At 37.6% G+C, this 27,116-nt stretch overlaps 2 protein-coding genes across 3 annotated transcripts; one reads left to right on the top strand and one right to left on the bottom strand.

The window, feature by feature from the left end:
* Positions 1-1,998: 1,998 nt before the first annotated feature.
* LOC149402086 (hydroxyproline-rich glycoprotein family protein) lies at positions 1,999-5,888 on the top strand. Of its 2 annotated transcripts, none has more exons than XM_089608790.1 (8): positions 1,999-3,096; positions 3,467-3,586; positions 3,814-3,911; positions 4,024-4,141; positions 4,220-4,339; positions 4,449-4,564; positions 4,659-4,813; positions 5,162-5,888. In XM_089608790.1, exons 1-8 carry the CDS (start codon positions 2,616-2,618, stop codon positions 5,808-5,810), a joined length of 1,857 nt encoding a protein of 618 aa, XP_089464916.1. In that variant the 5' UTR covers positions 1,999-2,615; the 3' UTR covers positions 5,811-5,888. The 2 variants fall into 2 exon arrangements, with proteins under 2 accessions (XP_089464916.1, XP_089464917.1); XM_089608791.1 differs by having other exon boundaries at positions 2,000-3,096; positions 4,452-4,564.
* Positions 5,889-11,092: 5,204 nt separating this feature from the next.
* ANN5 (annexin 5) lies at positions 11,093-15,498 on the bottom strand. Its single transcript, XM_089608792.1, has 6 exons — positions 15,281-15,498; positions 13,511-13,656; positions 12,698-12,916; positions 12,057-12,272; positions 11,885-11,974; positions 11,093-11,472 (listed from the first exon to the last, which is right to left on the bottom strand). Exons 1-6 carry the CDS (start codon positions 15,354-15,356, stop codon positions 11,269-11,271), a joined length of 951 nt encoding a protein of 316 aa, XP_089464918.1. The 5' UTR covers positions 15,357-15,498; the 3' UTR covers positions 11,093-11,268.
* Between the last annotated feature and the right edge of the window lie 11,618 nt (positions 15,499-27,116).

Below are 27,116 nucleotides of genomic sequence, written 5' to 3'. Positions count from 1 at the left end.
AGTGCGTCGAGGGAAATCAATTTGTGCTCTCCTTAGCTCATTTTGCTTTTCTAGGTGATAGAGATTGAAATATCAACTTTATGACGAAGAAAAGGTCCAGACAAAGGCTACCACCACCAACCACCTAGATTGACTATCTTAAAGGATACCACCACCAACCACCTAGATTGACTATCTTAAGGACCCTTGAGGGTTATGGGTGTTCAGGTCTAACCCTAATACATTATGATTATATCGCGACCAAAGGAAGCAATCTCCATCCTTATCACTTTTCAAAGGACACTCTTGAGAGAACGACGCTTCGGGTTCGTCCCCAATTAGTTTTTACTTTTTCGAGACCGCTAGAGAAAGTGATCCAAAGACCTCAAGGCGATACACGTGTGAAATCATCTCACCGTCGCTTGTTTTGCATATGTTGATCTAGAAAACGACGTTAACACTTATTAGTAATTTTTGGATACATATTAATACACAGGGTGATTTGGCTATCTAGCCATTTAAAATTTTGGGCTTAGAAGAATAGCCAAACTTTGCAAAGATGAGGCAAACTAGCCCAAATTTTATAAAAATCACAAAAATACCCATATTTTAAACCAAAAGGATTAAGCCAAACCTTGAACGATCTTTATCATCTCCGATCCAAATCCTCGTGCCTGAGACTCCCATCTCCTCGTCCTCGTCGCCATCCACGATTTCGATGGCAGAGGATCGTCATCATCCCCGGCGATTCCACGACGCCGGAGATCCGTTCAACGCGTAGTCCAGAGCCTTCACCGGACCGTCGCGGAAGAGATCATGCCTTGCGCGAGCTTCAGTAAGAACGGACCTAGATCGGGGTTATCCAGCGATGCCTCCGTCAGGATCTAGCTCGAATAACGGTTTCCGTTCGGGCTACGGTTCCCTAGACTGTCCAGTTGGGATTTCTTCGATCGGCGATTTGGCAAGGGTTTGGATCTGGAATTCGACAAAGACAGAAGCTTTTTTGCCACCGGCGACAAAATTCGAAGCACGACTGGGTCGGCTCTCGGGGTCCAAGTCAGGATCTGAGCCTCCGTGACCGAGATCCGGAACGGAGACGCGTCTGGCGGGATTTGATGGTCTTCTTCTTCTTCTTCTTCTTCTTCCGTTTTCGGTTTTGAGTGTTTTTGTTATCGAACATTGGATTAAAAATTTTAAAAGCAGGATTAAATATTTTGACATGTATCTTCTTCTTCTTCTTCTTCTTCCGTTTTCGGTTTTAAGTGTTTTTGTTATCGAACAGTGTATAAATTGTTTTGAAAGCATGATTAAATATTTTGACATGTCGTTGCCTTCTCATTGCGGATAAGCATGATTAAACTTTTTGACACTTAGATTAATTATTTTAAGATTATAGAAAAACGGGTTCACCCGAACATTAATGATATAATAATATGTTTACAATATAAGTGGGTAGAATGCACTAATTTATGAAATTTTGACTATTTTGCTAAACATTTAGTTTAAATTGACTACTTTATACCAAAAAAAAAAAAATCTTAATACATATTGAGAAATTGCCCCATTTGCCACTAATTTTATAATATTTTCCCACTTTCCACCAAAAGACTAATTTGGGCCAAAATATGTCAACAATGTTGACATCTCATAGTGAATGACAAAAATAAATGTTAACATTGTTGACATAGATGGTGGCATTTTGGGACAAATTAGTCTTTTGGTGGAAAATGAGAAAATGTTATGAAATTGATGACATATAGAGCAATTTCTCATTCATATTTATACTCTGTTCTAATTCAGAAAATAGAATAAAAGAAAGAAAGTACAACAAAATTTAGGTAAATTGCCAACTTCACCAAATTTATTTATTTATTTTTATTTTTTGTAATCAGGACGATGGCTCATGCATTTCCATTAGTCTACCCCCTCACTCAAAGTCTTTGATTAGCCCTTTAATTGATATTTATTCCTCATTTTCAACATCAAAATCTCGATTTACAGAAAAATCCCGGGGATTAGGAATATTCTTCTCTCTCTTGAAATTCGGTTTTGGGTCTCTTTAAATTTAAAGCCACCTTTTAAGACCATAAACACGGAAACGAACAAAACAAAGAAACACATGCGTGGTCGTTAAGCCAATTTTCCATTCTTCACTTCACCTCTTTCTCTCACTCACACTCACTCACTCACTCGCACACGCGCAATTAAAATCAATACCAGAATAAAAATTAAAAAAAAAAATTTGTTGAGAGTGAGAGCATTTTTTTCTCATCTTCAAACCCTAGCAGATCTCCCCAACGACACTCCAAAAACAAAACTCTGAATTTTCTGTACGCTCTTTTATTTTTAATTTTTTTTCCTCTGTAGATCTAGCTAATCCCATCATATTGCCAATAATTCATCGCACACGATAACGCATTTCTTCTAAATTATATATATTTATTCAATCTTCCTAAATTCGTTTTCGATTAGCTATCCAGCTTAGTCCTCGATTTCGTTTTGATCTCGTAAAGAATCGATTTTTTCTTGACCATGATTCGTCAAAGTCCCTGAACTATAGTAAACAACCAAAACAATACTTTTTTTTTTCCGGCCTTGTTTAATAGATTTTCATCTTGGTCCTCTCTCCATTTCTCATGGCAATGCCACCGGGAAATGCGTTGCCGTCGTCGGAGAAAATGACGTGGCCGGACGAGCGCGACGGGTTGATCTCGTGGCTGCGTGGAGAGTTTGCGGCGGCGAACGCCATCATCGACTCGCTGTGCCACCACCTCCGCTCGGTGGGAGATTCCGGCGAGTACGACGCCGTGATCGGATCGATCCAGCAACGGCGCTGCAACTGGAACCCCGTCCTCCATATGCAGCAGTACTTCTCCGTCGCTGAGGTCATCCACGCCCTCCAGCACGCCACGTGGCGCCGCCAGCACAACCAGAATCAGCCGCGCTTCTACGACTCGGCTGTTAAGTCAAAGCGCTTTGGCTCGGGAACGGGGTTCAAGCCCGGCCACGGGTCGAGCGAGAGCTTCGGGATTTCAGGCATTGCCGGTCCGGGGAGAGGCGGGGCCCGCGAGAAGGTTGAGGCTAAACCTCCCGGCGGGGTCTCGGATACTAAGAAAGGTGTTAGTTTTAGTTTATTTTTCTAGATAATTGAATATTATGGGTTGTTTAGGAAAGTGAATTATGCATTTTTTTGTGGTATATGATTATTAGAACTTGTAGATGAAAATATCCACAGAATACTATTGTTTTGAGCGATTGAAAATGTTTTGATGAGGGTTCTTCTTAATTTTGATTTCCATTTTGTACCTCAACAAGAAAATGAACAAGCACGATTTAGGTCTTTATAAGACAAAATCTGCTTAAATTGGGTAGAATCAGTTTTCAACTTTTTATGTAGCACACTGTTTTCTACTAAGATCATTGAATCAAATAAGCTTATAAATTGTACAAATGAACATGTCTCACTGATGATAAGTAAATTCGGCAGATTTTCTGACAAAAACTCAGGAAGATGTCAGCTCAAAGATTTCAGGGAATTCTGAAGTTGTGTCCGAATTATCAGAACCAGAAGCCTCGGTCGACAATGATTGTATCTCAAGCTCTAAAGGTAAATTATAAAGCTTTCTTTATACGTCAGTCTTCTCACTTTGAAAAAAAATCCTTGGATTCGAAATTATGATATTCTTTTTACTCTGTATTTTGGATTTTTATATGGTCAGACAATGATTGGATTTGACAATCGTGTCACTAGATTTATGCTCTCTCTTGCTCTGGATTTAGTTTTCTTAGTAACTTATTATTCTCTTAACTCGTTAATGCCTTTGATGCTGTCAGAGAATGATTCAAATTCCACAGAAAACCAGAATAAGAATTCGAATCTTGCTATTGTGCCGAAAACCTTTGTTGGCAACGAGATGTTTGATGGAAAGCCGGTATTCTTCTATTTAACCAATGCACATTCTTGATCTTGGAACCATCTCCTATGCTCTACGTCTTCCTAGAGATTTTTTTGCTACCTCTAAGATGTGCTTATTTTCTTTCTAGGTGAATGCGGTTGAAGGACTAAAGTTGTACGAAGATTTCTATTCTGGCGCTGAAGTGCTGAAACTGTTTGCATTAGTAAACGATCTGAGGTCCGCTGGAAGGAGAGGCCAGCTTCAAGGTAAGTACACAAATTATAGTTTGTTAGACTTAAAACACCAAAAAAAAAAAAAAACCTGATCCTTCGATAATGATGCAGGTCAGACCTTCATTGCCTCGAGGAGACCCTTGAAAGGACATGGACGAGAGATGATTCAATTTGGCCTCCCAATCTCCGACTTGCGTACTGAGGATGAAATTTCCTCCGGTTCCTCAAAAGGCACGTTACTTTGACTCTCTCTCTCTCTCTCTCTCTCTCTCCCATGGAAATAAAAAGAGACTATATATGTTTGATTGTATTGTAAACTGTTATTTTAATTTGAAAATAGCAGACCAGAGAGTTGAACCGATCCCTCCCCTGCTTCAGGATGTTGCTGAACGCTTACTCAGCAGACAAGTTACAGCTGTGAAGCCAGATTCTTGTATAATTGATTTCTATAACGAGGTATATACTCTCAGCGAACCATTTTTTCACAATTTGCAATGTGGGGCTTAGTTTGCGCTAATTAAGTGTGGTTTTTGTGGCGACAATCTTTTAGGGCGATCACTCACAGCCACACATGTGGCCTCTGTGGTTTGGAAAGCCGATCTGTGTCCTGTTCTTGACAGAATGTGATATGACTTTCGGTAGAATTGTGACAGCTGATCATCCTGGCGATTACAAGGGTGCCCTTAGGCTCTCTCTGAAACCTGGGTAATCTCTTGCCTATTTATTTATTATTATTATTATTATTATTTTTTTCTTTCCATTTTTCCTAGTAATCTGTAAATGATTTTCCCTATGAGCTTCTACTTTTCTATAACAACCTTGTCGCTTGCCATCCTTGCTTTCATCAAGAAGTTGATTGGTCTAGAATAGGTTCCTTGAATCCTGTATAAATATGCTCGAAAAGACATTGTCCTCTTTGTTACTCGATCGCGTAGTATTTTAGTCTTTTTCAATGATACGCCGACCCGTGACCTGATAAGCTATGTTTAATCTTTCAAAGTTTTTTGCAATTTAATTAATTTTTTTTTATTTAATTTCCTGTGAAAAACGCAGATCCTTACTTGCACTACAAGGAATATCCGCGGACTCTGCGAGGTACGCGATCCCTTCATTGCGCCGACAGCGAGTGCTCGTGATTCTAACGAAATCTCAGCCAAAGAAATCAATGGCAATCGACGGTCCACGTCTGCCTCCGCCGGGACCGGCCTCGTCAGCCCAGTGGGGCCCGCCTCCCAGCAGACCCCCTAATCATCATCATCATATCCGCCACACGGGCCTGAAGCACTACGCTCCAGTTTCAAGCTCGGGAGTCTTGCCGGTCCCACCGATCCGCCCCCAAATATTGCCACCCAACGGAATCCAACCCGTCCTTTTGACCACTCCGGCGATGCCCGTCCCCGTTCCCGGCTCGGGCGGATGGCCCGGAGCTCCTCCCAGGCACCCGGTTCCCGGAACCGGAGTTTTCCTTCCTCCGCCAGGCTCTGACGGAAACTCGTCGAGCCCTCCACTGCCGGCGAGCAGCGCAACTCCTCTCCCGGAAAAGGAAGACGGCTCTGGGAAAATGTACGACATCCCGACTGGAGTGGGATCTCCAAAAGGGAAACTAGTTGATGTGAAGGCCGAGAAGAAAGAGTGCAATGGGAGCGCGGACTGGCTGAAGGAGGAGCAAGACCAGAGCTCTGATAATACGGTGAACAACTAGATCCCACAGAAGAGCTTATATATATTATATATCTATAGAGAGAGAGAGAGAGAGAGAGAGAGAGAGAGAGAGAGAGAGAGTTCGAAGCAAATGTAAAGATCGGATTACAATTTGAGACTTTTGACATCATACCCATAAGAGGAGAGGATGAGGAGATGAGAAACTTTCAGTTCTTGAAATCCCTCGTCTATATTATTTTTGGCTCTACTATTATTATATATGAACTAATAGATTAGAAGGAAAAACACAACATTTAAGTTGGATTAATCTTTTCCTTTGATCTTTTGCTCAAGCAAATTTGGGTCTCCTTTCACATTCAAATCTGTGTTTTACACTTTTACTCGATCTATTCATGGGTTTCCGTGTTATCAGGTGGGATCCACTTTTTGACATCAATAAGTTGTATTTTTTTTTTTTTTTTTTTTTTTTTTTTTTTTTTTTTTTTTTTTTTTTTGACAAAGGACGTCTGTTTGTTATTTTTGGTTTCAAATAAGGAAATAAGGACTCATAGGGTTTCAAATCTTGCAATTAGATTTTTTTTTAACTATTACTAGTTTAAATTAATTAAGTTTAGGGACTTATTTTTTTAACTAAGTTAAAATTAAATTAATCAGCCTCCAACCAATAATTTAGTCTCTCTCTGTTACAATTGCAATGGAGAGAGAGAATAAAGAAAGTGGTTTGCTTTGTATGATTGTATCCAATAGACTTGTATGAAGTAAGAACAATGCCAAACAGAAGGAAACAAGGTAATGATCACAATAGTACACGATAGTGTACGTGTGTGTGTATCTGACGAACCATTGGTCAAAATTAAATTATATATGTATATTTTGAAGGGCTCAAAATCAAATTATAAATATGATATAATATAATGTTACCAGCCTCTGACTACTCAGGTAGTAGAAGAGAGCATGCATTTTTGTTATCTATGGGACTGATATATTATTTATTACATATGGTAAAAAGTAAAGGCTCACTTTTTTTTGGCAACCGTTTTTATTTTATTTTATTTATTTATTTTAATGCACAAATTTAGTTTTTCAATGTTTGAGAGAAGGGTTTATTATTGTTGTTTTTCACTTTTTCTTCTCCTGTGGTCTTCACGTAAGAAAATATATATTTTTTTTATCGCATGGATTCTGACGAACCATTGGTCAAAATTAAATTATGTATATGTTTCTTTGAAGGGCTTCAAAATCAAATTATAAATAAAATATAGGGCCGGTTAGGTATCTAACCCAATTGTTCACCTCTTTTAAAATTATAGTCAAACTATTACTTAAATTAGGTAACTAGCTCAATCCACTACCAAACAATATTATATTCTTATCTTAACCCTCATCAAATACACACCAAAATTTTCGCATTCGACTCCAAATCCTTCAATCCTCCGATATTGCCTCCGAACTCTCCGTCGATTTCGAATCCTTCATTCCTTTGATATTGCATCCGACCTTATTTTCCGTCACCAATTGTCTGATTTCGCCACTTCTGAAGCCGACGAAGCGTCTCCGTTCTCAAACTTGAAAAAAATGGTAAGTAAATATGATTTCCAATTCGATTAACACATATAATACCATAATCGAAACCCTACCCCGCATCTCCGATCAATTATCTGTTAGATTAACTATAAAATATGGTAAATAATAATTCCGATTCGATTAACCCATAGAACACCATAACCGAAACTCTAGAACTTTAATGGTAAATAATGGCACCGTTTGGCACAACTTTGTTTTTTTTTTTAAAAGTGCTTTTAGTTTTTGTTTTAAAAAAAAACTGTTTTTTTAAAAACTGACAGGTGTTTGGTTAACTGTTTATAAAACAGTTGTTGCTGGTAACAAAAGCTGATTTAGCGTTTGGTAAAATAAATATATCATGGTCAAAAGACTAAAATAGACATGGTCTTAAAAATTAAATAATAATTATTTATATGCTTATGTATATGCATATATATGAATTATAATTACAAACTAGAAAAATATGGACGACAAAAATTTATTTTATTTTTATTTTTAATATAAATTTTTTAATTATTGACAAAAATGTAAACTACAAATTTATCATTTCTACTAAACTTGCAGCAATCTCATCTCTTAACTTGTCCATACTACTCGAAGAAGTCTGACAATCTTCATCTTGATCTTCAGTTGTGTCGTTTTCAACCCCCTCGCCATCGCCCTCTGTCTCGTCGAATATTTCAAAATTCATCTCTTGTTTTGCATGCATTCGAATATAGTTATGCAGTGCCATAGTTGCGATAACTATTTTTACTACGCCACCACTCTTCACTTGCGTCAACGGTATTATTGTTACCATTCCATCCAAGGCCAGTTTCTTTTCCGATCAATTGCTTCCAGAGTTTCCATTCACCTTTCAATAACTCCAGCTTATTTTTCAATTGAGTTTTATCGTATCCTCTTTGTGTTTTCTCGGAAATATTTTTCACCATATTCTCCCATCCTATTTTGGTGAAGCTTGTTCCCGGTCGATTTCTAGCTTCAATCTCCGCAATACATACGTCGCATAAAATTTCAACCGCATCATTATCCCAGACTGCTTTTGTTCGAGGACGTGGTTCTTGATTTTCAGGCATCTACAAGTATACATTGAGTTTATATAAATTTTTACAAAAATAATAAAATAATATTTAAAACAGGAATGATTTGTACCATATAAATGTAGTAAATGTTTAATTAAGAGAATTTCAATTTTTATAATATTTTATAAAATAAGTATTGAAAAAATTATCAAAAGCTCAATAAAAATCAATATCTATTTGAAAATAAGTTTCACTTAAATGTGTTATGTCCATACCCTATATTGGTTTTTATAAGTTTCTTAAGAATGATTTTTATAAGTTTCATTTTGTCTTAAGAGTTTCTTTTCAATTTAAAAAATTGAATATATTAATTCTTAAGAGTAATAAAAATTGTAAGAGAAAGGAAACAAATGAATATATTATTATACACTAGCAAATAACATTAATAATTTAGGAGCCATATTTTATTCTCAAAAGCAGACTCGGTGGAGACATCACTTATCTTCATCGACATTTTTTTAGAGAGAGAGAGAGAGAGCGATCGAGCGATTCTAACCCTAGCGATCGAGCGATTCTTAGCGAGCGATCCTTAAGTATTTTTTCATCAATCGGTCTCACTCTATGTTTTTCTTCAACTCCGCTAACTCCGTTGAGCTGATATTTTAGTTGTTACATTTCTAGGTTTTCCGGTTTGGGTCAGCTGGGGGGTTCGGGGCTTTAGAGAGCGTGAGACACAGAGCTCCGGCGAAACGACGGCAGAGGTAAGCGATCGAGGTAAGCTATCAACTTATTCTTCACTACAAATTTATAGTTTCTGGTTTTGGGGGTTTCGGTTCTTGATTTGAATATAGGGTTTCCGGTTGGACGAGGTTCGATTTGATAAATAGATTTCATTGCTTGTAGTTTTGGGGGTTTTGATTCTTGAGCTTTCTTTTTTATAATAGCCATAGCTTATCTCGACGCCCCGGATTAGTGTTGAGCTTATGATTGGATTTTCCGGGCCAACGAGTAGGACTTTTTTTCTTCTTCTGTGGAAGCTAGGTAGTGTGAGGTGAATTGGGAGAAGGAATTGGTAGGGGAGTTTTGACATGATTTATTGTTGGCCGGCTTGAAATCATTCATCTCTTTGTCTGCCATTTCTGATCAACTCTCAAGCTAGGCCAGGCCATTATATTTATAAATGTATTAAGTTTTATATATATTTGCTGCCTATCTTCATCTTTGAACGAATTGCATAACATAAAATGTAATTTACTAGACTCTGTTTTAGGGCTAACATCTAAATTGATACCTTTTTTTTTATTTCATTGCACCTATTTTTACTAGAACTAAACGTTGATGTTCTGTCAATTATCTATAAATGAATTGAAATAAAAGGAGTTCTTCTGATAACATAAGGGATTGAATTGGAAAATAGTTTACCTTGTTTGTGGAATCACTCATCGTAAGTTCGTCTTCAATTTCTTTTTCTTTTTAGTTTCTTCCCCAAACACGTATGCAGAGATGAAAAGCCTTGCTTCACTGCGTTGTTCCTCACATGTTTGTGTAATTAAGTGCAACTGTTTCCACATACTTAAACTGAACGGGATCAAATCTGAAGTCAAATCTGTGTATCACATTTTTAGGAACAAATTAGCTTAGTCAATTGTAAATACGCATGTATAGGATATTTATTGTTGTGTTGTGTAATCTGAATGAGTAAATCTCGTATATAAGAGATCAATTCAAATATTTGCTATTTTATAGAAGGTAGTTTTTTTTTAATTCTGTTTCAATTATAAGCAGACTATTTAAACGTGTATTTATTTCTTCTGTGACTGGGTTTCTTTAGTGATTTCAAAAATTGACTAAGGATATTAAAGTAATTCTCTTGCTGTTTTAAAAACGCTGTTTAAAAAAGCTACGATTCGTAACTTTTCCGAATCTTGTACCAATTCCAAAAGCGATTTTGAAGTTTTTTCTAACCGCAGTTTTACCAAACACCCAAAATCGGTTTTGCTTTTACTAAAAACAAAAACTGGAGAATTTAATCTGTACCAAACACGCCCAATATTTACAGTCGAGCCATTCGATAGTAAATATTATTTACCATTCGAAAAACAAAATATTTGTCTCCGATTTGGCGAACGATTCCATGATTCAAATCTGATGATGAATAACTGGAAAAAATTTGGAATTGACAAACAAATAAGAACGAAGTTTTAAGAAACCAAAGAACCTAAACACCTACACTAGACAAACATAAACTAAGAAGTATTAAATGACTAACCTAGACGAACAGATAATATAAGATCAATAGAAGAACATCTACGAAATCGACGATCCTAAGCATCTATTTCAAATGAGTCGTCGAATATCTTGCAAATCTAGGATAATTTTAATGGTAAATAATATTTACTGTCGGACCATTCGATAGTAAATATTATTTACCATTCGACAAAACAAAATACATGTCTCCGATTTGGCGAACGATTCCATGATTCAGATCCGATGATGAATAGCTGGAAAAAATATGAAATTAACAAGCACATAAAAACGAAATTTTATGAAACTAAGGACAATTTTTGGAAGTATGAGAAATATGTGTTATTTCCCTAAATAAATAGAGAGTTAGGCTATAATTTAAAAGTCCCCATAAGTAGACTAGTTGTTTATAAATCTCTAAAATATAATATAATGTTGCTAACGTCTCTCATGAAGGACGCGAAAAGGACCAACATAATATGTATATGTACATATATATATCAACATGAACATATAATCAAACCAAAACATCAATTCAGTGCACCATACAAACCTTTCAACACCAGTAAAATAAAAAATAAAAAAATACCAGAGAATATTTTATACAAACAGAGAAAAAAAAAACACACTATCGTCTTCTTTAAAACAAAACGTACTAGATAGATATGACTAATGATTGGGGCCTAAAAGAGAGAGAAGAAAGGTCTTGTAATGGCCTGAGGTCTCCGAGCTAACGGCGTCGTTCAAAGTCTTACCATGCTTTTTCCGATACTCTGCTTTTATGTATTGCATATCAATCTCAGCCCTCGTCACAATCACTCTTATCAGCGCTGAATCGTTCGTTCCCATACCCTTCATTGACTTATGCAAGACCTGCAAAACCACCAAAAAAAATGTACATATATAATTAAGACCAAGAGAAAAATTATCAAAAGAATACACGTTTTGCAAATAATTTAAGTCTGAATAAAAAACCTATGTGATATCGTCGATAAGTACACAATTCAAGATTAAACAGGTACAGAAGAGATTCTGATCTTAGTTGTCAAAGCCTAAGCTTCATTTAAAACCACTTCATTATGCTAATAAAATAAAATAAAAAAACAATTTCATTCTGCTCAAAAGATTATTTATAATAAACTACCTTCATAGACCAACATACTAGTAGTTATTTCAAAACTATCCCTTAATTAACTACGAGTAATCTTAACCTTAAGATCGTTAAATATTTATAGAGTTTGAGAGTGAAGACTGAAAATTTTCGATTGGAATCAAATTTATTCACCTTGGCAAAGAACTTCCCGGGATTTTCTGAACACTGAAGAATGGTCAAAAGGCCATACTCAAACAGCCCTGACGTTTCTTTCTTCACAGCCTTAAACCAAACAAAGCCAATTTTTAGTTCCTCAATCAACATATCAATCACCATTAAAAATCTCTGTCTTTCTTTATCTTACCTTATCCAGAGCATTTCCATATGCGTGATAGTAAGCCTGGCTGACAAAAGCCATATGAGCTCGACTTCTTTCGGTGAAAATCTTTACAAAGGTCTTCTCATCAGTTCCTAATCTCCTTTCTCCAGCTTTGAAAAGAGCCTTGGCATCCATTTCCGCTATCATTCTATCCACTTCAGGACCTTCGTAGCGTGGTATGTTCACATATGAAAGCAATAACTGCACACAAAGATTCAAATCAGAATCGACTGTACGACTCACTTCGTTAATCACTCCGCTATTTTAGTAATCTATTTAATAGAACTCTAAATTCTAGTGACCAAACTGACTCTTGATGTTCGGAAATTTGTTTTGAACAATTTCTAACTACGACCGACTATTTATGAGAATCGACACTTCAGATTATAATTTTGATTTCCAGGTTACAAGAATGCCATGGACTACATTATTAATGGAGAACTCTAATCAGGACTAATTTTGAAAAGCTGATGTAAACAATGTGCTAACTAAGAGCGAGCAATCATCATAATTGAGCTATCAACTTCAAGAAACTCAAACATCCACACAGAAGAGCACAATTCGAAAAGTAGAGTTTGAGAGAGAGAGAGAGAGAGAGAGAGAGAGAGAGAGAGAGAGATTGTGACCATTCTGTGATCTCCAGAAGTATAAAGCTCAATGTCGTTCTCGAGGATAGAGCCGAACATGGTATAGTAAATTTGTTTAAGCTGTTGAAGCTGCGCGGATGTTCGAGAGCATATCACTTCGGTGGCGGTTCTGAGACCAGCCACATCTCTACACAAAGCCTTTTTCAGTATCGTCGCATCTCGTGTCGCAGGGTCGTACATCCACAGCAAAACAGCCCGCTAAAAATATTTTTTTTGAAAACCGAACAAGTCAAGAGATATAAACAAGAACCGTCATCTCACATGATTGGATAAAATAATAAAATATAAAATAATTAATTGTATAGCGCAAATAAGTCCATAAATTATTACATTAGAGGGAACTTTGGTCCCTTAACTAATTTTCAAGAAGTAATGATTTCGTTACATTTTGGTCCTTTTAAATAAATCTTAATTTTATTTTTGAGTAAATCTATCCCCTAAGAAACTTGAAGGATAATGTCCTATCTAAATTGCTTATTATTTTTTTAAGAAGACTAATTAAATTATATTCCAACCATATAAATACAATAAAATAAACAGTTTTGAGTTGTTGGAGTAAGATTGTGTTTAACGAAACATTTTGAAGTTACAAACCGGTTTTTAACTTTGTAAATCTGTTTCTAATGCTAAGCCGTTTGGATTTCACTAATGAAAATGACTAAAATGCATCAAAATCGATAGCATGAAGATCGATATGCTCGTAAAATTAGTTTATGAACCAAATGCCACCAAAAATAGTTCCGAGACTATATGCGCTAAAAACACAAAATAAAGAAGAGAACGAGTTAAAACCTCGAGATCGCCACGAAGTTCGGAGGCCAAGCGCTTGTTGAGGTCCTCTGAATACATTGCTCTGTATTCCTGTTGGATTAGGCCACGCTGCATCGCATTTCTGTGGGCAAGGATATTGATCACGGCTGCGGTGTCGCAGCCAAAGCCTGACAAAGAAAAACAAGACACCTAATTGGGTACTTTGTATCAAATATTACTAGGGAAAGACATGTTCATCTTAACAGTTTTTTATGGAACATATATATTAAATGAATTACAATGATAGTTTCACCCCCTCGGCATTTTATTCCTTCCATTAAACCCGTCATGTCATTTTCATGATACCTCATCTCCTATATATAGACTAAGTACTCTTTGTTAACTGCTAAACATCTAATTATTATTATTATGATACTCAATATCTAAGGTCCTAACATATGTTTGTTTATGCATATCGAGATATAATATAGAGTTTACTAAACCAGAATTCTTTCACATCTGAAGCAGCTTGATACAACTGATACAAAGGAAAACATTTTACATGGTAACAATGTTCTATTTTTACGCATATTCGCATATGAAATATTTATGAAACTTAAAAGATTCTTGGTTACAGTATATCAAATGGGAGTTTAGTGTGTTAATAGATTTTCATCAAGTTAGCTAAGTGGTAGTACTAGCATTATTAAGACGATTGATTTCAATTGTGAACCATATTCAAGGGGACAAAAGGGCAGTTTTCGATTTTTTTTTTTTTTTTTTTTTTGGGTAAGAAGCGTCACACAGATGAGATTAGGGAAAAATGGCATTCATTGCCTCTTTTTTGTAAGTATTATATATATGTCACTTTTATGTTTTTCTTCTACATATAATTTAAAACTATAACGGGCATTCATTTCGAAGAAACTGATACAGAAGAAACACTTCACATGGTAACAGTGTTCGATCCTTATGTATATTCGCATGCTATGAAATATTTATGAAACTTAGAAAATTCTTGGTTACAGTACACAAATGGGAGTTTAGTGTTTTACTAGATTTTCGTGAAGTTTGCTAAGTAGCATTACTGGCATTATAAAGACAAGTCAATTCATTTGTGAACCGAGACTTATTATTCTCGTGGACTAAAGGGCAATTCGTTTGTTTTTTCAGGTTAGAAGTGTCACACAGATGAGATAAGGAATGGGCATACAGGTTTACCGCTAAAAAAATAGGCATTTACATCCAAATCCCGATGAAATAGTTATGTAAGACTGAATATTATTAAACTATTGTTAGGTCGGACAAATTCAATGACTCTAAATAATTAGTAAAAAAATGTTTTAATTAGAAAAATTACTTTTATTTTTTGTTTTTTTGTCTGTGTTTTTCTTTCTTCTTATCTCAAATCAGCTATGACCTAAAGATATGTTACCACAATGAATCATCCATCATTTGTTTCATAGCTGTCAAATTAGTTGGAAATGTTAGGAGGGGTTAAATTAATATATGCTGAAGCTACAACAATATCTTACGATTTAGGGTTTTTTTTTTATCTAGATAAATATTAATTTTCTTTTAATGTATTTTCCATGAACAAAATATGAAAAATTCAAAGAATGCAACGATCAGTGTCCTAAAGAAACGTGAAATTAAATTAGCATGAAACTTAGTAAGAAAAACAAAATTAACATGAAAATGTCTATGATTACTAATCTCAAATCAAATCCCAAATTTAAAAAGAGAACCCCACGAAATCATTTCATTATGAATCAAACATATTTTTACAAAGCAAAAGGAACTGAGAATCACCTTTGAAGGCACGGTGGAGTTGAATAGCATCATCGCGAGGCGTGGTAAGCACCGGAGGTATCGTAATGGTTGCCATTAAAGCTGATTAATTCCTTTCAATTATGATTTTTGTGAAATCTTTCTGATACCCTGAAATCAGCAATCAGCATATAGAACAAAAGAAGAAAAATGGATGGGTGGTGAATATCCAATCCAATATTAAAATATCGGAGAAGGTAAAAAGGAGGTTGCTTTCTGTTTCTATTTTTGAAATAAGGATTTGAGTAGCCAATGGGCGTTGGACAACGACCTGGTCCATCTATGTACGGGACAAGGACTCACAAGCCATCTGGTCTTTGTTTATTTTATTTATTTATTTTTTATTATTATTGTACGGGACAAGCCATCTGGTCTTTTTATTTATTTATTTATTTTTATTATTATTTCTTTATATGCTACACGAAGTCTTCGACTCCTATCTTCTACATTTGAGAGTTAGGTTCTAACTTTTGAGCTTTTTTTATTTTATTTTACTTTTCGTTTTTTCTTCTTCTTTCTTTTCTTCTCTTTTTAAAGGGACATTGGGATAGTTTCTATTGTCACCACATGGCGCGCGCTGGTACATCCGTGTCTTAAGAGTTTCGCTTCGGACCCTCTTTAAGATTTTCTATCCGGTTTAACCTTAACTTTTCGAAATACTAGATTTCTTCCCATTGCATGTCGATCGCGTGTCTCGTTGTTGCCATGCGAGTCCTGAGCCTGAGGCTTGCTCATATTTTCCTTGTAGGAGAATGTTTGTGTCCCTTTGCTCTCGACCTTAAGCTCATCGATCGAGGGTTTTGGCTGTTTTTTTGTGGCTCCAATGCTATGCTTATTGACCGCTTCAGAAGTTGTATGTGGGATGTCAGTGGACATCATGCTGTAGATCAATTGAGATGAAAAGAAATTAATGCTGTAGGAATCTCGTGACTGTTACTCAAGACCCCTTCCTTCTTGTGTTTTGGCGGCGGCATAGGATCGTGACCGCCAATCAAACTTCGGGTGAGCGATCACTTGGAACGGTGATGCTCTGCCTCGTGCTCGTTCTGGTCTTCTCTCTCATCGTTCTTGTGATCTCGCTTCTTAGGTTTCTCGGTGTATGTTCTTCCGATCTATGATATCTCTTACTTATAAATTCGATTTTTAGGTTTTCACTTATCAAGAGAGTAGATTTAAAAAAAGAAGTCTAGCTAGTTGTTTACGTAGTAGCTAAGTTAATTTTGGGAGCTCAGTATTTGTCTCAGGTCCCCTCCTCGAGAATATGTTTGTGCGTTGAGGTGTTCCCTCAGATCGCCACTCGCCGTACGGAGTCGGCTCGCGCTTCTTGAACGCGCTCTTCGTTGAGCATCTTGACTTTCGACGTCGTCTCCCCCTCGTCTAGCTTAGTTTAGGGCGGGGTCGCGATTGTCCCCCCCTTGATCTTGAGGTCGCGTGCCTCCCAGAGCTACCAGAGTCTTCGCCATACGATCGGATCCACAATGGTTGAACAGCTGCAGGCGCTCCCTCGTTGTTCTTTGGACGCTCAAGCTCGGACCGAGAATAGGACTCCTCGACGTAGTCGAGATCGAGGTCATCGTCGTGATTCTTGACGTTGGTCGCGTACGCGAAACTATCGTCCTCGATATCATAGCCGAGTAGGCTTGTGAGGATGGGTTTATCCACCCCTGGATAGGCAAGGAGTTCGGCAAGCCTATGGTCATTTTGTTGTCAATGGTGCCCACAAGAAGAGTAGTAGTGTCTATCTATGTACATTTGATGTCATATAGTCTTACGAAGACTCTTGCTTGTAATTGCCTATCTATTCATTAATAAAGTTGAAACGTTCATTCATTCTTTCTTTGTTTGAAGCTTTATGATAAAACCTTAGTCTTTTAGTCCATAAACAAACTTAACAACTTACGAAGAGACAAATGTAGATTTGCATGAACAAACTCTTCGTAGTTTGCTTAAAACGATATATTCGCAATCTTAGGGTCAAAGGACTATTGACCTCAGTATGATTGTTAGAAGAATCTATGATGTCTGGTTATGAGGCATTGAGAGTTGGAGACTCTATAGTTCTTCTAGGTATCTTCCGAAGGTACTAAATTGACCAGTGCACTTCAAGAGAGACAATATAAGAACAAACCATTTAACCTCTTGTGTCTCGAAGTCACTATGTATGAATTGCATCATGCTTACCTTAATCCTGAAATGAGACATGCCATTTCACACCTTAGTATTCTCATTTGAGAAAGTCAAAGTTCGGACTCACTATGTGATTCCGAACAAGGCCTATTGGTGAAGTACTAAGTTGTGAGTCTGTCATGAGTAACTTTGTGAAGTTCTCATAGATATGGAATTCATGTACAAGATTGCTGAAATGCAATGTATGTCACCTCATGCTTTGTTCCTTGGAGTGTGAATAAATGAACTGGCCAGTGTCCAAATTGAGTCCTGACTCTTTTGGATGAAACAATGTGACTTGAAAGCGACAAAGGAGTTGAGGAAATAACAGCTAGAAGGGTAAAATGGTAATTTAGTAAATCCTGACTAGCTGATGACATTCATGAAGGGTAAACATAGATAATATTCAGTGGATCCGCTCATTATAATTAGGTGAATTCTTGAGTAGAAAATAAATTCATTTGAACCGAGAGATTTTCAGTGTCAGCTCTTTAGTGGAGTCAGTTGGCATTAAGCTAAACTTGGAAAAGGTTTGTGAACTTTTGAGTCCAAGTTTTTAGCTCAAGCTTTGTTCATTTGGGTCCATGAGGTCACTGTCACGAATCACATCGATAGGAATAGTTAAACTGGAAGCTAAGTCAAAACAAGAACGAAAATAGTTAAAAGGGTATTTTTGTCTTTTGAGACAAAGGATGAAATGAATGTCAATAAATTTTTTTGACAAGTTCATTTGATGACTTAATATCACTCGGCCAAGACTTGATCATTGGGCCTTGTGAATTAATTTCATTTCATAAGAATTTTATTGAAAATTCTAAATGGGCTTTTTCTTATGTTGTCATGAACAAGTGAAGAAAATTCTAGAAGCCTTTTCTAGAAGCCATAGGCGCCCAACACTACCCAAAGAGGAAGGGAAATTATTTTGTGCATAAATGTATTTAGATACTTGCCAAAAGAAAAAGAGGAAACAAATTTGCATATTAGATGCACAAGGGAATCGGCCAAGAGAGTAATAGGCAAGCCAAGGAACAAAAAAGGAAACAAATCCTAACCTTCTAGAAGGCTGCCTTGGGCGCCCAAAAGGAATGAGAAATAAGGGTTATTTTGCTCATGAATATGTGATATTCTATAGAAGAGGAAACTACCTTATTGAAGGTAAGACATCTCCTATAAATAGGAGCCTCATTCTTCTCATTCCATTCATTCAACATAAGTTAGAGATTGAGAGACTCTCTCTCTAGACATTGTTGGCCGAAAATCCTCTCTCTCTCTCTCTAGTTTATTTTCGATTTTTTCTTGTCTTGGCACCTAGGTCCTCACTCGACCTAGTGTTTAGCTCTGCGACTTCGAGACTCGTTCTTAAGTCGTAGTGTTTAAAAGTGCCCACTCACTGATTCCTTCTTTTCGAGTGATTTAGTGATAGAAACTTTCGTGGTTGCTCGAGGTGCCGAGGAAAGAAAGAGAGACGTGCTGCGAGGGGAGACGAGCGTTGCAAACTTTCCACAAGCTTCTTCAAAGTTCAAGCTTCAAGAAAGGTTAGTAAACTTCTAGCTCATATTGGGTTTTAATTACATGTACTTGCACTTGTCTAGGTTAGTAAAAACTGTTTTACTTGTAAAAGAAAATTTTTAAAATTCCGCCGCTTACCGAAGCGTTAATTATTTTCTCAAACCCTAGATCGATTCCAACAAATGGTATCAGAGCTATGGTCAAAGATTAGCATGTACATGTTTTTAAAATTATGAGCTTGAAAATCGTTTTCAAAAGTTTACTAATTTTGTGACAAGTTAGAATTGTAATCTTAGATTTTTTTTTAATTTAATGCTCTTGTCTTTAAATTAAAAAGCATGTTGATTTTCTATGAGTTTGGGATGGTTTTAAAACACATTAGAATCAGTTCTAAAAGTTTTTAATTTTTTATATTGAAAAACGTGTTTTAAAGGTTTGAGAAATTTCGGTAAATTTTGTGACTAGTTACTTTGTCTTTCTAGTTTCTTTTATTTACCGTATTCGTTTTATGCTTGTTGTTATTTCTTTTATTCTATGTTATTACCCTGCTAATAAAACACAAATAAAAGCTTTAAACAACATCTTAAAACGTTCCGTTACACTTGATTCTTTTTCGCACCTAAGTAGGACCAAACTTTAATTTATTTCTTTTTCTTCGAGCTGGAGTAAACCCGCATTAAAAGTGGCATAACTCTCTGCTCAGAAATCGAAATTTAATGATTCTTGAATCAAATTAAATCTCTGTCTGTCCTCTTTCCAATGCCACCGGTTTCGGCTGAAAAGGACATCGGAGCCGCCGGATATGGCGATTTTACTCCGAGGTGCGCGGCTGTCTGAAACTCCAGTTTTTTAGAAATCCGGATTTTCAAACCCCACTACCATGAGTTATAGAACTCTAATGAGAAAATTTTCTTGAGCAAAAATGTTTTTCATATGATTATAAACATGATGTGTAAGATTAAAATGTTTTGATTTTTGAAAGTTTAATTGAAATTGAATTTTTACAAAACTAGTTTGAATTTTGAAAAACCGTTTTCACTTTCAAACTTGAAAATATTTTGTCATCCAAATCAAATAAATTTTCAAAATGTTTTCAAAACTATATCTATATCACATATGTTCAAAATCTATATGCTCTTGAAAATTTGAGTGGGAGGTCTCCTTGTAGACAAGCCGAAAAATAAAAAGATGTGTAATCTCAAACTTTCAAGTGTTCGAGTGAGTTGAAGTTTACACTTCCCTCACGCACTTTCCCGAAATAGAAAATAGGAAAAGATCGAGTATGTACCTTGTGCCTTTATGCACTAATACTGCTCTGAACATGTCGATCTAGGATTCTCTTCTAGTTGTCCGCTCTGTCGCTCTCTAACTAGGAAATTTGTTTCCGAACTTATAAGAGTCGATGAACCAACTCCAAAAACTAAGTGGGAGGGTTATATTCGTTGTTCGTAACCCGCGATCCCCAACACTAGTGAGAGATGCAATAACGTGGGACTAAGAGCCGCTCTTGCGACCCTCACTTAAATGTGAGTACTCCAAGGCGTTATTGCTTCAATCATTGCTCAATGAGCTACGTCCGAGAGTGATGCAATGATGACAAGGCCTCCCCTTGGGGGATTGTTTTTCAAAGCTGATCTTTTGGACTAAGTGGTTGGTTGCACACTTAGGCTCAATCCCTAGTATCCTCCCTTGAGGCTCTGCGAAAGGATGTGAGTGATCAAACCAATTTAAAAGGTGCCTAGTCAAAATAGATGTATTGACATCTTGGCCTAGCATTAATGATGTGTCATTTACTTATAAATGGAGATTTTTTGCGGCCTTCTCTTGAGGGAGTAAATTATCGTTTGGTTTATAACACCTTTGGATTTTACAAAAGTCTTAATAAAACTTAAATCCTAAACCAAAGACTAATCATAAACTTGTTTCAACTTTTATAGGCAATATGTCTCTCAACCGTCTCTCTACAATTCTTTCCTCGAATAAACTCGAAGGCGACAATTAGGTCGACTGGAAACATAACCTCGACATAGTCCTTACTGTCGACAAGCACAAATGGGTTCTCACCACCCCCTGTCCTCAAACGAATGAAGATTCGACGCAAGAGGAAAAAGACGCCCTGGCGGCCTGGCTTCGATCCGATGAGATTGCGAGATGCTATATTTTGGCATCGATGAACAATGTGTTGCAACAACAACATCGTGACTATGAAACTGCCACCGATATGCTCTACAATCTCCATGAGATGTTTGGAGGGCAAAGACGTCAAGCTAGGCAACAAGCGGTCCGACAATTCATGAACTGTCGTATGAAGGCTGGAACTCCCGTTAGAGATCATATGATGCTGATCATTAGCTATCTCAACGAGATGGAGATTCTTGGATCTGAGATTGATGGGGAGACTAAAATAGATATGATCTTGGAAACTCTCCCCGAAACCTTTGATACCTTCAAGTTGAATTATTCCATGAACAAGCTGGAGTACACTGTTACCGAGCTCATGAAGGAACTTCAAACCGCTGAGGCACTCACTAAGAAAAAGAGGGCTCAAGGAGAAGTACATGCTACTGCCTCCACCTCTGGATCTAAGAAGAGACCTCGCAATGCCGAGAAGAAGAACCAACCTAAGGTTCAAACGAAGAAGAAGGCGCCAAAGGCTCCGAAGGTGGACAAGTCTAAAGACAAGTGCCACCACTGCAACGAGCCTGGTCACTGGCGTAGGAACTGTCCCGCCTACCTCAAAACCAAAGCAAAAGGTATTGTACTTGTTACTGAAGCCTGTTTAGTAGCTGATAATGTATCATCGTGGATTATTGACTCCGCTGCTACTAACCATATTTGCTGCTCCTTGACTGGTTTTAGGAAAAGCAAAAGCTTAGAGGATGGCGACTTCTGCTTCAAGTGGGGTGATGAGAGCGTGGTGTCTGCGAAGGCTGTGGGATCCGTGACGCTATCTTTTGAAGATCGAACTTTAAATTTGAATAATGTGTATTATGTTCCTTCCTTTGGAAAAAACCTAGTATCTGTTGCTCAACTTTTCGAGCAAGATTATTATTTAAAGTTTATAAAGAATGGAATTCGTATTTCTTTTTCTAATTCTTTTGTCACTGATGCATGTATGAAGAATGGTCTTTTTTACATCTATCCCACTCAACCTTCTCTTTTAGACACCGAAATAGATAACGATCTAATTAGGGAGCCAAAGAGGATCAAACTTTCTGAATCCTCCGATCTAACAAAATCAACATACCTCTGGCACTTAAGACTTGGTCATATCAGTCTAGATAGGATTAAGAGACTTGTGAGGGATGGTCCACTCCAAGCCTCTGCAATAGGTTCACTACCTACTTGTGAATCCTGCATAGAAGGAAAAATGACTAAGCGACCTTTCTCCGATAAGGGTCGAAGAGCCACTGAGTTGCTGGAACTAATACATTCTGATGTATGTGGTCCGCTCAACCAACAGGCACGTGGAGGATACGAATACTTCGTTACCTTCACTGATGATTACTCAAGATATGGGTTTGTCTATTTGCTTAAACACAAATCCGAGACCTTTAACGTATTTAAGGTCTTTAGGGCTTTAGTGGAAAAGCAAACTGGCAAAGTGATCAAAACCCTTCGATCTGATCGAGGTGGTGAGTATATGTCTGGAGAGTTCGATGACTTTCTTAAAGAAGAAGGTATCGCTTCTCAGCTTACCGCACCTGGCACACCTCAACAAAATGGAGTGTCAGAGAGAAGAAACCGAACTCTTATGGAGATGGTTAGATCGATGATGAGTTACTCATTACTCCCGCTTTCCTTTTGGGGATATGCCCTCGAAACAGCCGCCTACATTCTGAACCAAGTTCCGTCTAAAACGGTTCCTGGTACTCCTTATGAGAGATGGACTGGCCGTAAAGTGAATCTTGGCCGCATCCGAATTTGGGGTTGCCCTGCACACGTGCTGAGGCAAAAGACTAGCAAGTTGGCTAGTAGGTCAGAATTGTGCCTGTTTGTAGGATATCCGAAGGAAACCAAAGGTTTTACTTTCTATAGTCCCGAGGATGATAAGACTTTCGTTAGCACGAATGCTCGTTTCCTCGAGGAGGACTTTATGAAAGATGCAAAACCTAGAAGCAAAATTGTGCTTGAAGAAAAGTTGGGTGAGGAAGCTTCTACCTCATCTGTAAGAACTGTTCTTACCCCAAATGAAACACAACCTAACTCATCAGAATCTCGTCAAGTAGTACTTAGACGTAGTGGGAGGGCTGTTCAACAGCCTGATAGATACATGTCTTATGGAGACTCTCTTGTAGCCGTCTCCGACATGGATGACCCTGTTTCATATAGCCAAGCGATGGCTTGTTCTGAATCAAACCTTTGGCTTGACGCCATGAAAGTTGAAATGCACTCGATGTATGTCAACAAAGTCTGGAAACTTGTAGACCTTCCTGAAGGGATTAAACCCGTAGGGTGTAAGTGGATATACAAGAAGAAAAAGGGTCCTGATGGAAACGTCGAGACGTTCAAAGCACGACTTGTGGCGAAGGGTTATACCCAACAAGAAGGGATTGACTATGAAGAAACCTTCTCGCCAGTCGCGATGCTTAAATCCATCCGCATACTCCTATCCATAGCTGCAGCTCTCGACTATGAGATCTGGCAAATGGATGTCAAGACAGCCTTTCTGAATGGCAATCTTGACGAGCGCATTTACATGGCTCAACCAGACGATTTCGTGGATAAAGATCAAGAGACCAAGGTTTGTGAGTTGCTTAAATCCATTTATGGACTAAAGCAAGCATCTAGGTCATGGAATATTAGATTCGATGAAACTGTAAAAAGCTTTGGCTTTGAACAGTCGATAGATGAGCCTTGTGTTTACAAGTTAATACACGAAGGCAAAGTTGTGTTTCTGGTACTATATGTCGATGATATACTACTCATTGGTAATGACGTGGGTAAGTTATCTGAGGTTAAGGTCTGGCTGGCAAAGCAATTCGATATGAAGGATCTAGGAGAAGCCGCATACATTCTGGGAATCCAAATCTTTCGAGATAGGAAAAACCGGTCCCTGTCGCTCTCTCAAGCATCTTATATTGATAAGGTGATGGATCGCTTCTCGATGCAAGACTGCAAGAGGGGTCAAACACCCTTTAGGCATGGAGTTTCACTCTCTAAGGACCAGTCTCCCAAGACTGCACAAGAGATTGAAGACATGAGGAAGATTCCTTACGCCTCTGCCGTAGGAAGCCTCATGTATGCTATGCTTTGCACTAGACCTGATATATGTTTCGCCGTTGGCGTAGTTAGCCGTTTCCAATCCAACCCTGGACCCGAGCACTGGATTGCTGTTAAGCATGTTCTTAAGTATCTTCGAAGAACTAGGAACTTGATGCTTACATACTCAGGTACTGACCTGACTATGACGGGATATACCGACTCCGATTTTCAAGCGGATAAGGATTCCAGGAAATCCACTTCGGGATTTGTGTTCATCCTTAATGGTGGAGTTGTTGTGTGGAGAAGTATTAAGCAATCTTGCATTGCTGACTCCACAATGGAAGCAGAATATGTGGCTGCTTGTGAAGCATCCAAAGAGGCTGTATGGCTTAGAAAATTCCTTAAGTATTTGGAAGTTGTTCCAAACGTCGACGAGCCCATGACCCTTTATTGTGATAATAGTAGGGCTCTCGCTAACTCAAAGGAACCTAGAAGCCATAAGCGCTCTAAGCATATTGAGAGGAAATACCAATTGATTCGAGAGATCGCGCAACGCGGAGACGTGGAGGTGAAGTAGATCTCTTGTATATCTATTCACCAAGGCCCTAGCGAACCTGGTCTTCGACCAACTTCGAGAGGGATTAGGCATGTAGGACTACTCACATCTTCTTTGAGTCAAGTGGGAGTTTGTTGTCAATGGTGCCCACAAGAAGAGTAGTAGTGTCTATCTATGTACATTTGATGTCATATAGTCTTACGAAGACTCTTGCTTGTAATTGTCTATCTATTCATTAATAAAGTTGAAACGTTCATTCATTCTTTCTTTGTTTGAAGCTTTATGATAAAACCTTAGTCTTTTAGTCCATAAACAAACTTAACAACTTACGAAGAGACAAATGTAGATTTGCATGAACAAACTCTTCGTAGTTTGCTTAAAACGATATATTCGCAATCTTACGGTCAAAGGACTATTGACCTCAGTATGATTGTTAGAAGAATCTATGATGTCTAGTTATGAGGCATTGAGAGTTGGAGACTCTATAGTTCTTCTAGGTATCTTCCGAAGGTACTGAATTGACCAGTGCACTTCAAGAGAGACAATATAAGAACAAACCATTTAACCTCTTGTGTCTCGAAGTCACTATGTATGAATTGCATCATGCTTACCTTAATCCTGAAATGAGACATGCCATTTCACACCTTAGTATTCTCATTTGAGAAAGTCAAAGTTCGGACTCACTATGTGATTCCGAACAAGGCCTATTGGTGAAGTACTAAGTTGTGAGTCTGTCATGAGTAACTTTGTGAAGTTCTCATAGATATGGAATTCATGTACAAGATTGCTGAAATGCAATGTATGTCACCTCATGCTTTGTTCCTTGGAGTGTGAATAAATGAACTGGCCAGTGTCCAAATTGAGTCCTGACTCTTTTGGATGAAACAAAGGAGTTGAGGAAATAACAGCTAGAAGGGTAAAATGGTAATTTAGTAAATCCCGACTAGCTGATGACATTCATGAAGGGTAAACATAGATAATATTCAGTGGATCCGCTCATTATAATTAGGTGAATTCTTGAGTAGAAAATAAATTCATTTGAACCGAGAGATTTTCAGTGTCAGCTCTTTAGTGGAGTCAGTTGGCATTAAGCTAAACTTGGAAAAGGTTTGTGAACTTTTGAGTCCAAGTTTTTAGCTCAAGCTTTGTTCATTTGGGTCCATGAGGTCACTGTCACGAATCACATCGATAGGAATAGTTAAACTGGAAGCTAAGTCAAAACAAGAACGAAAATAGTTAAAAGGGTATTTTTGTCTTTTGAGACAAAGGATGAAATGAATGTCAATAAATTTTTTTGACAAGTTCATTTGATGACTTAATATCACTCGGCCAAGACTTGATCATTGGGCCTTGTGAATTAATTTCATTTCATAAGAATTTTATTGAAAATTCTAAATGGGCTTTTTCTTATGTTGTCATGAACAAGTGAAGAAAATTCTAGAAGCCTTTTCTAGAAGCCATAGGCGCCCAACACTACCCAAAGAGAAAGGGAAATTATTTTGTGCATAAATGTATTTAGATACTTGCCAAAAGAAAAAGAGGAAACAAATTTGCATATTAGATGCACAAGGGAATCGGCCAAGAGAGTAATAGGCAAGCCAAGGAACAAAAAAGGAAACAAATCCTAACCTTCTAGAAGGCTGCCTTGGGCGCCCAAAAGGAATGAGAAATAAGGGTTATTTTGCTCATGAATATGTGATATTCTATAGAAGAGGAAACTACCTTATTGAAGGTAAGACATCTCCTATAAATAGGAGCCTCATTCTTCTCATTCCATTCATTCAACATAAGTTAGAGATTGAGAGACTCTCTCTCTAGACATTGTTGGCCGAAAATCCTCTCTCTCTCTCTCTCTAGTTTATTTTCGATTTTTTCTTGTCTTGGCACCTAGGTCCTCACTCGACCTAGTGTTTAGCTCTGCGACTTCGAGACTCGTTCTTAAGTCGTAGTGTTTAAAAGTGCCCACTCACTGATTCCTTCTTTTCGAGTGATTTAGTGATAGAAACTTTCGTGGTTGCTCGAGGTGCCGAGGAAAGAAAGAGAGACGTGCTGCGAGGGGAGACGAGCGTTGCAAACTTTCCACAAGCTTCTTCAAAGTTCAAGCTTCAAGAAAGGTTAGTAAACTTCTAGCTCATATTGGGTTTTAATTACATGTACTTGCACTTGTCTAGGTTAGTAAAAACTGTTTTACTTGTAAAAGAAAATTTTTAAAATTCCGCCGCTTACCGAAGCGTTAATTATTTTCTCAAACCCTAGATCGATTCCAACACATTTTCCTTCATCGGGACCGCCCGACCGCCTTGGGAGCCTTGCTCAACAGGCTGATCCTCATTCTAAATAAGTTACGAACCACTTTTCATGTGGAATAGATGGAAGAAGTCG

The sequence above is a fragment of the Urtica dioica genome, chromosome 3, assembly GCF_054948205.1.
Source record: "Urtica dioica subsp. dioica isolate 48M chromosome 3, U.dioica_male_clone48M_v1_H2, whole genome shotgun sequence".
Lineage (NCBI taxonomy): Eukaryota > Viridiplantae > Streptophyta > Magnoliopsida > Rosales > Urticaceae > Urtica > Urtica dioica.
Note: the sequence above shows the minus strand (reverse complement) of the source record. Positions and strands in the feature narration are given on the sequence as shown.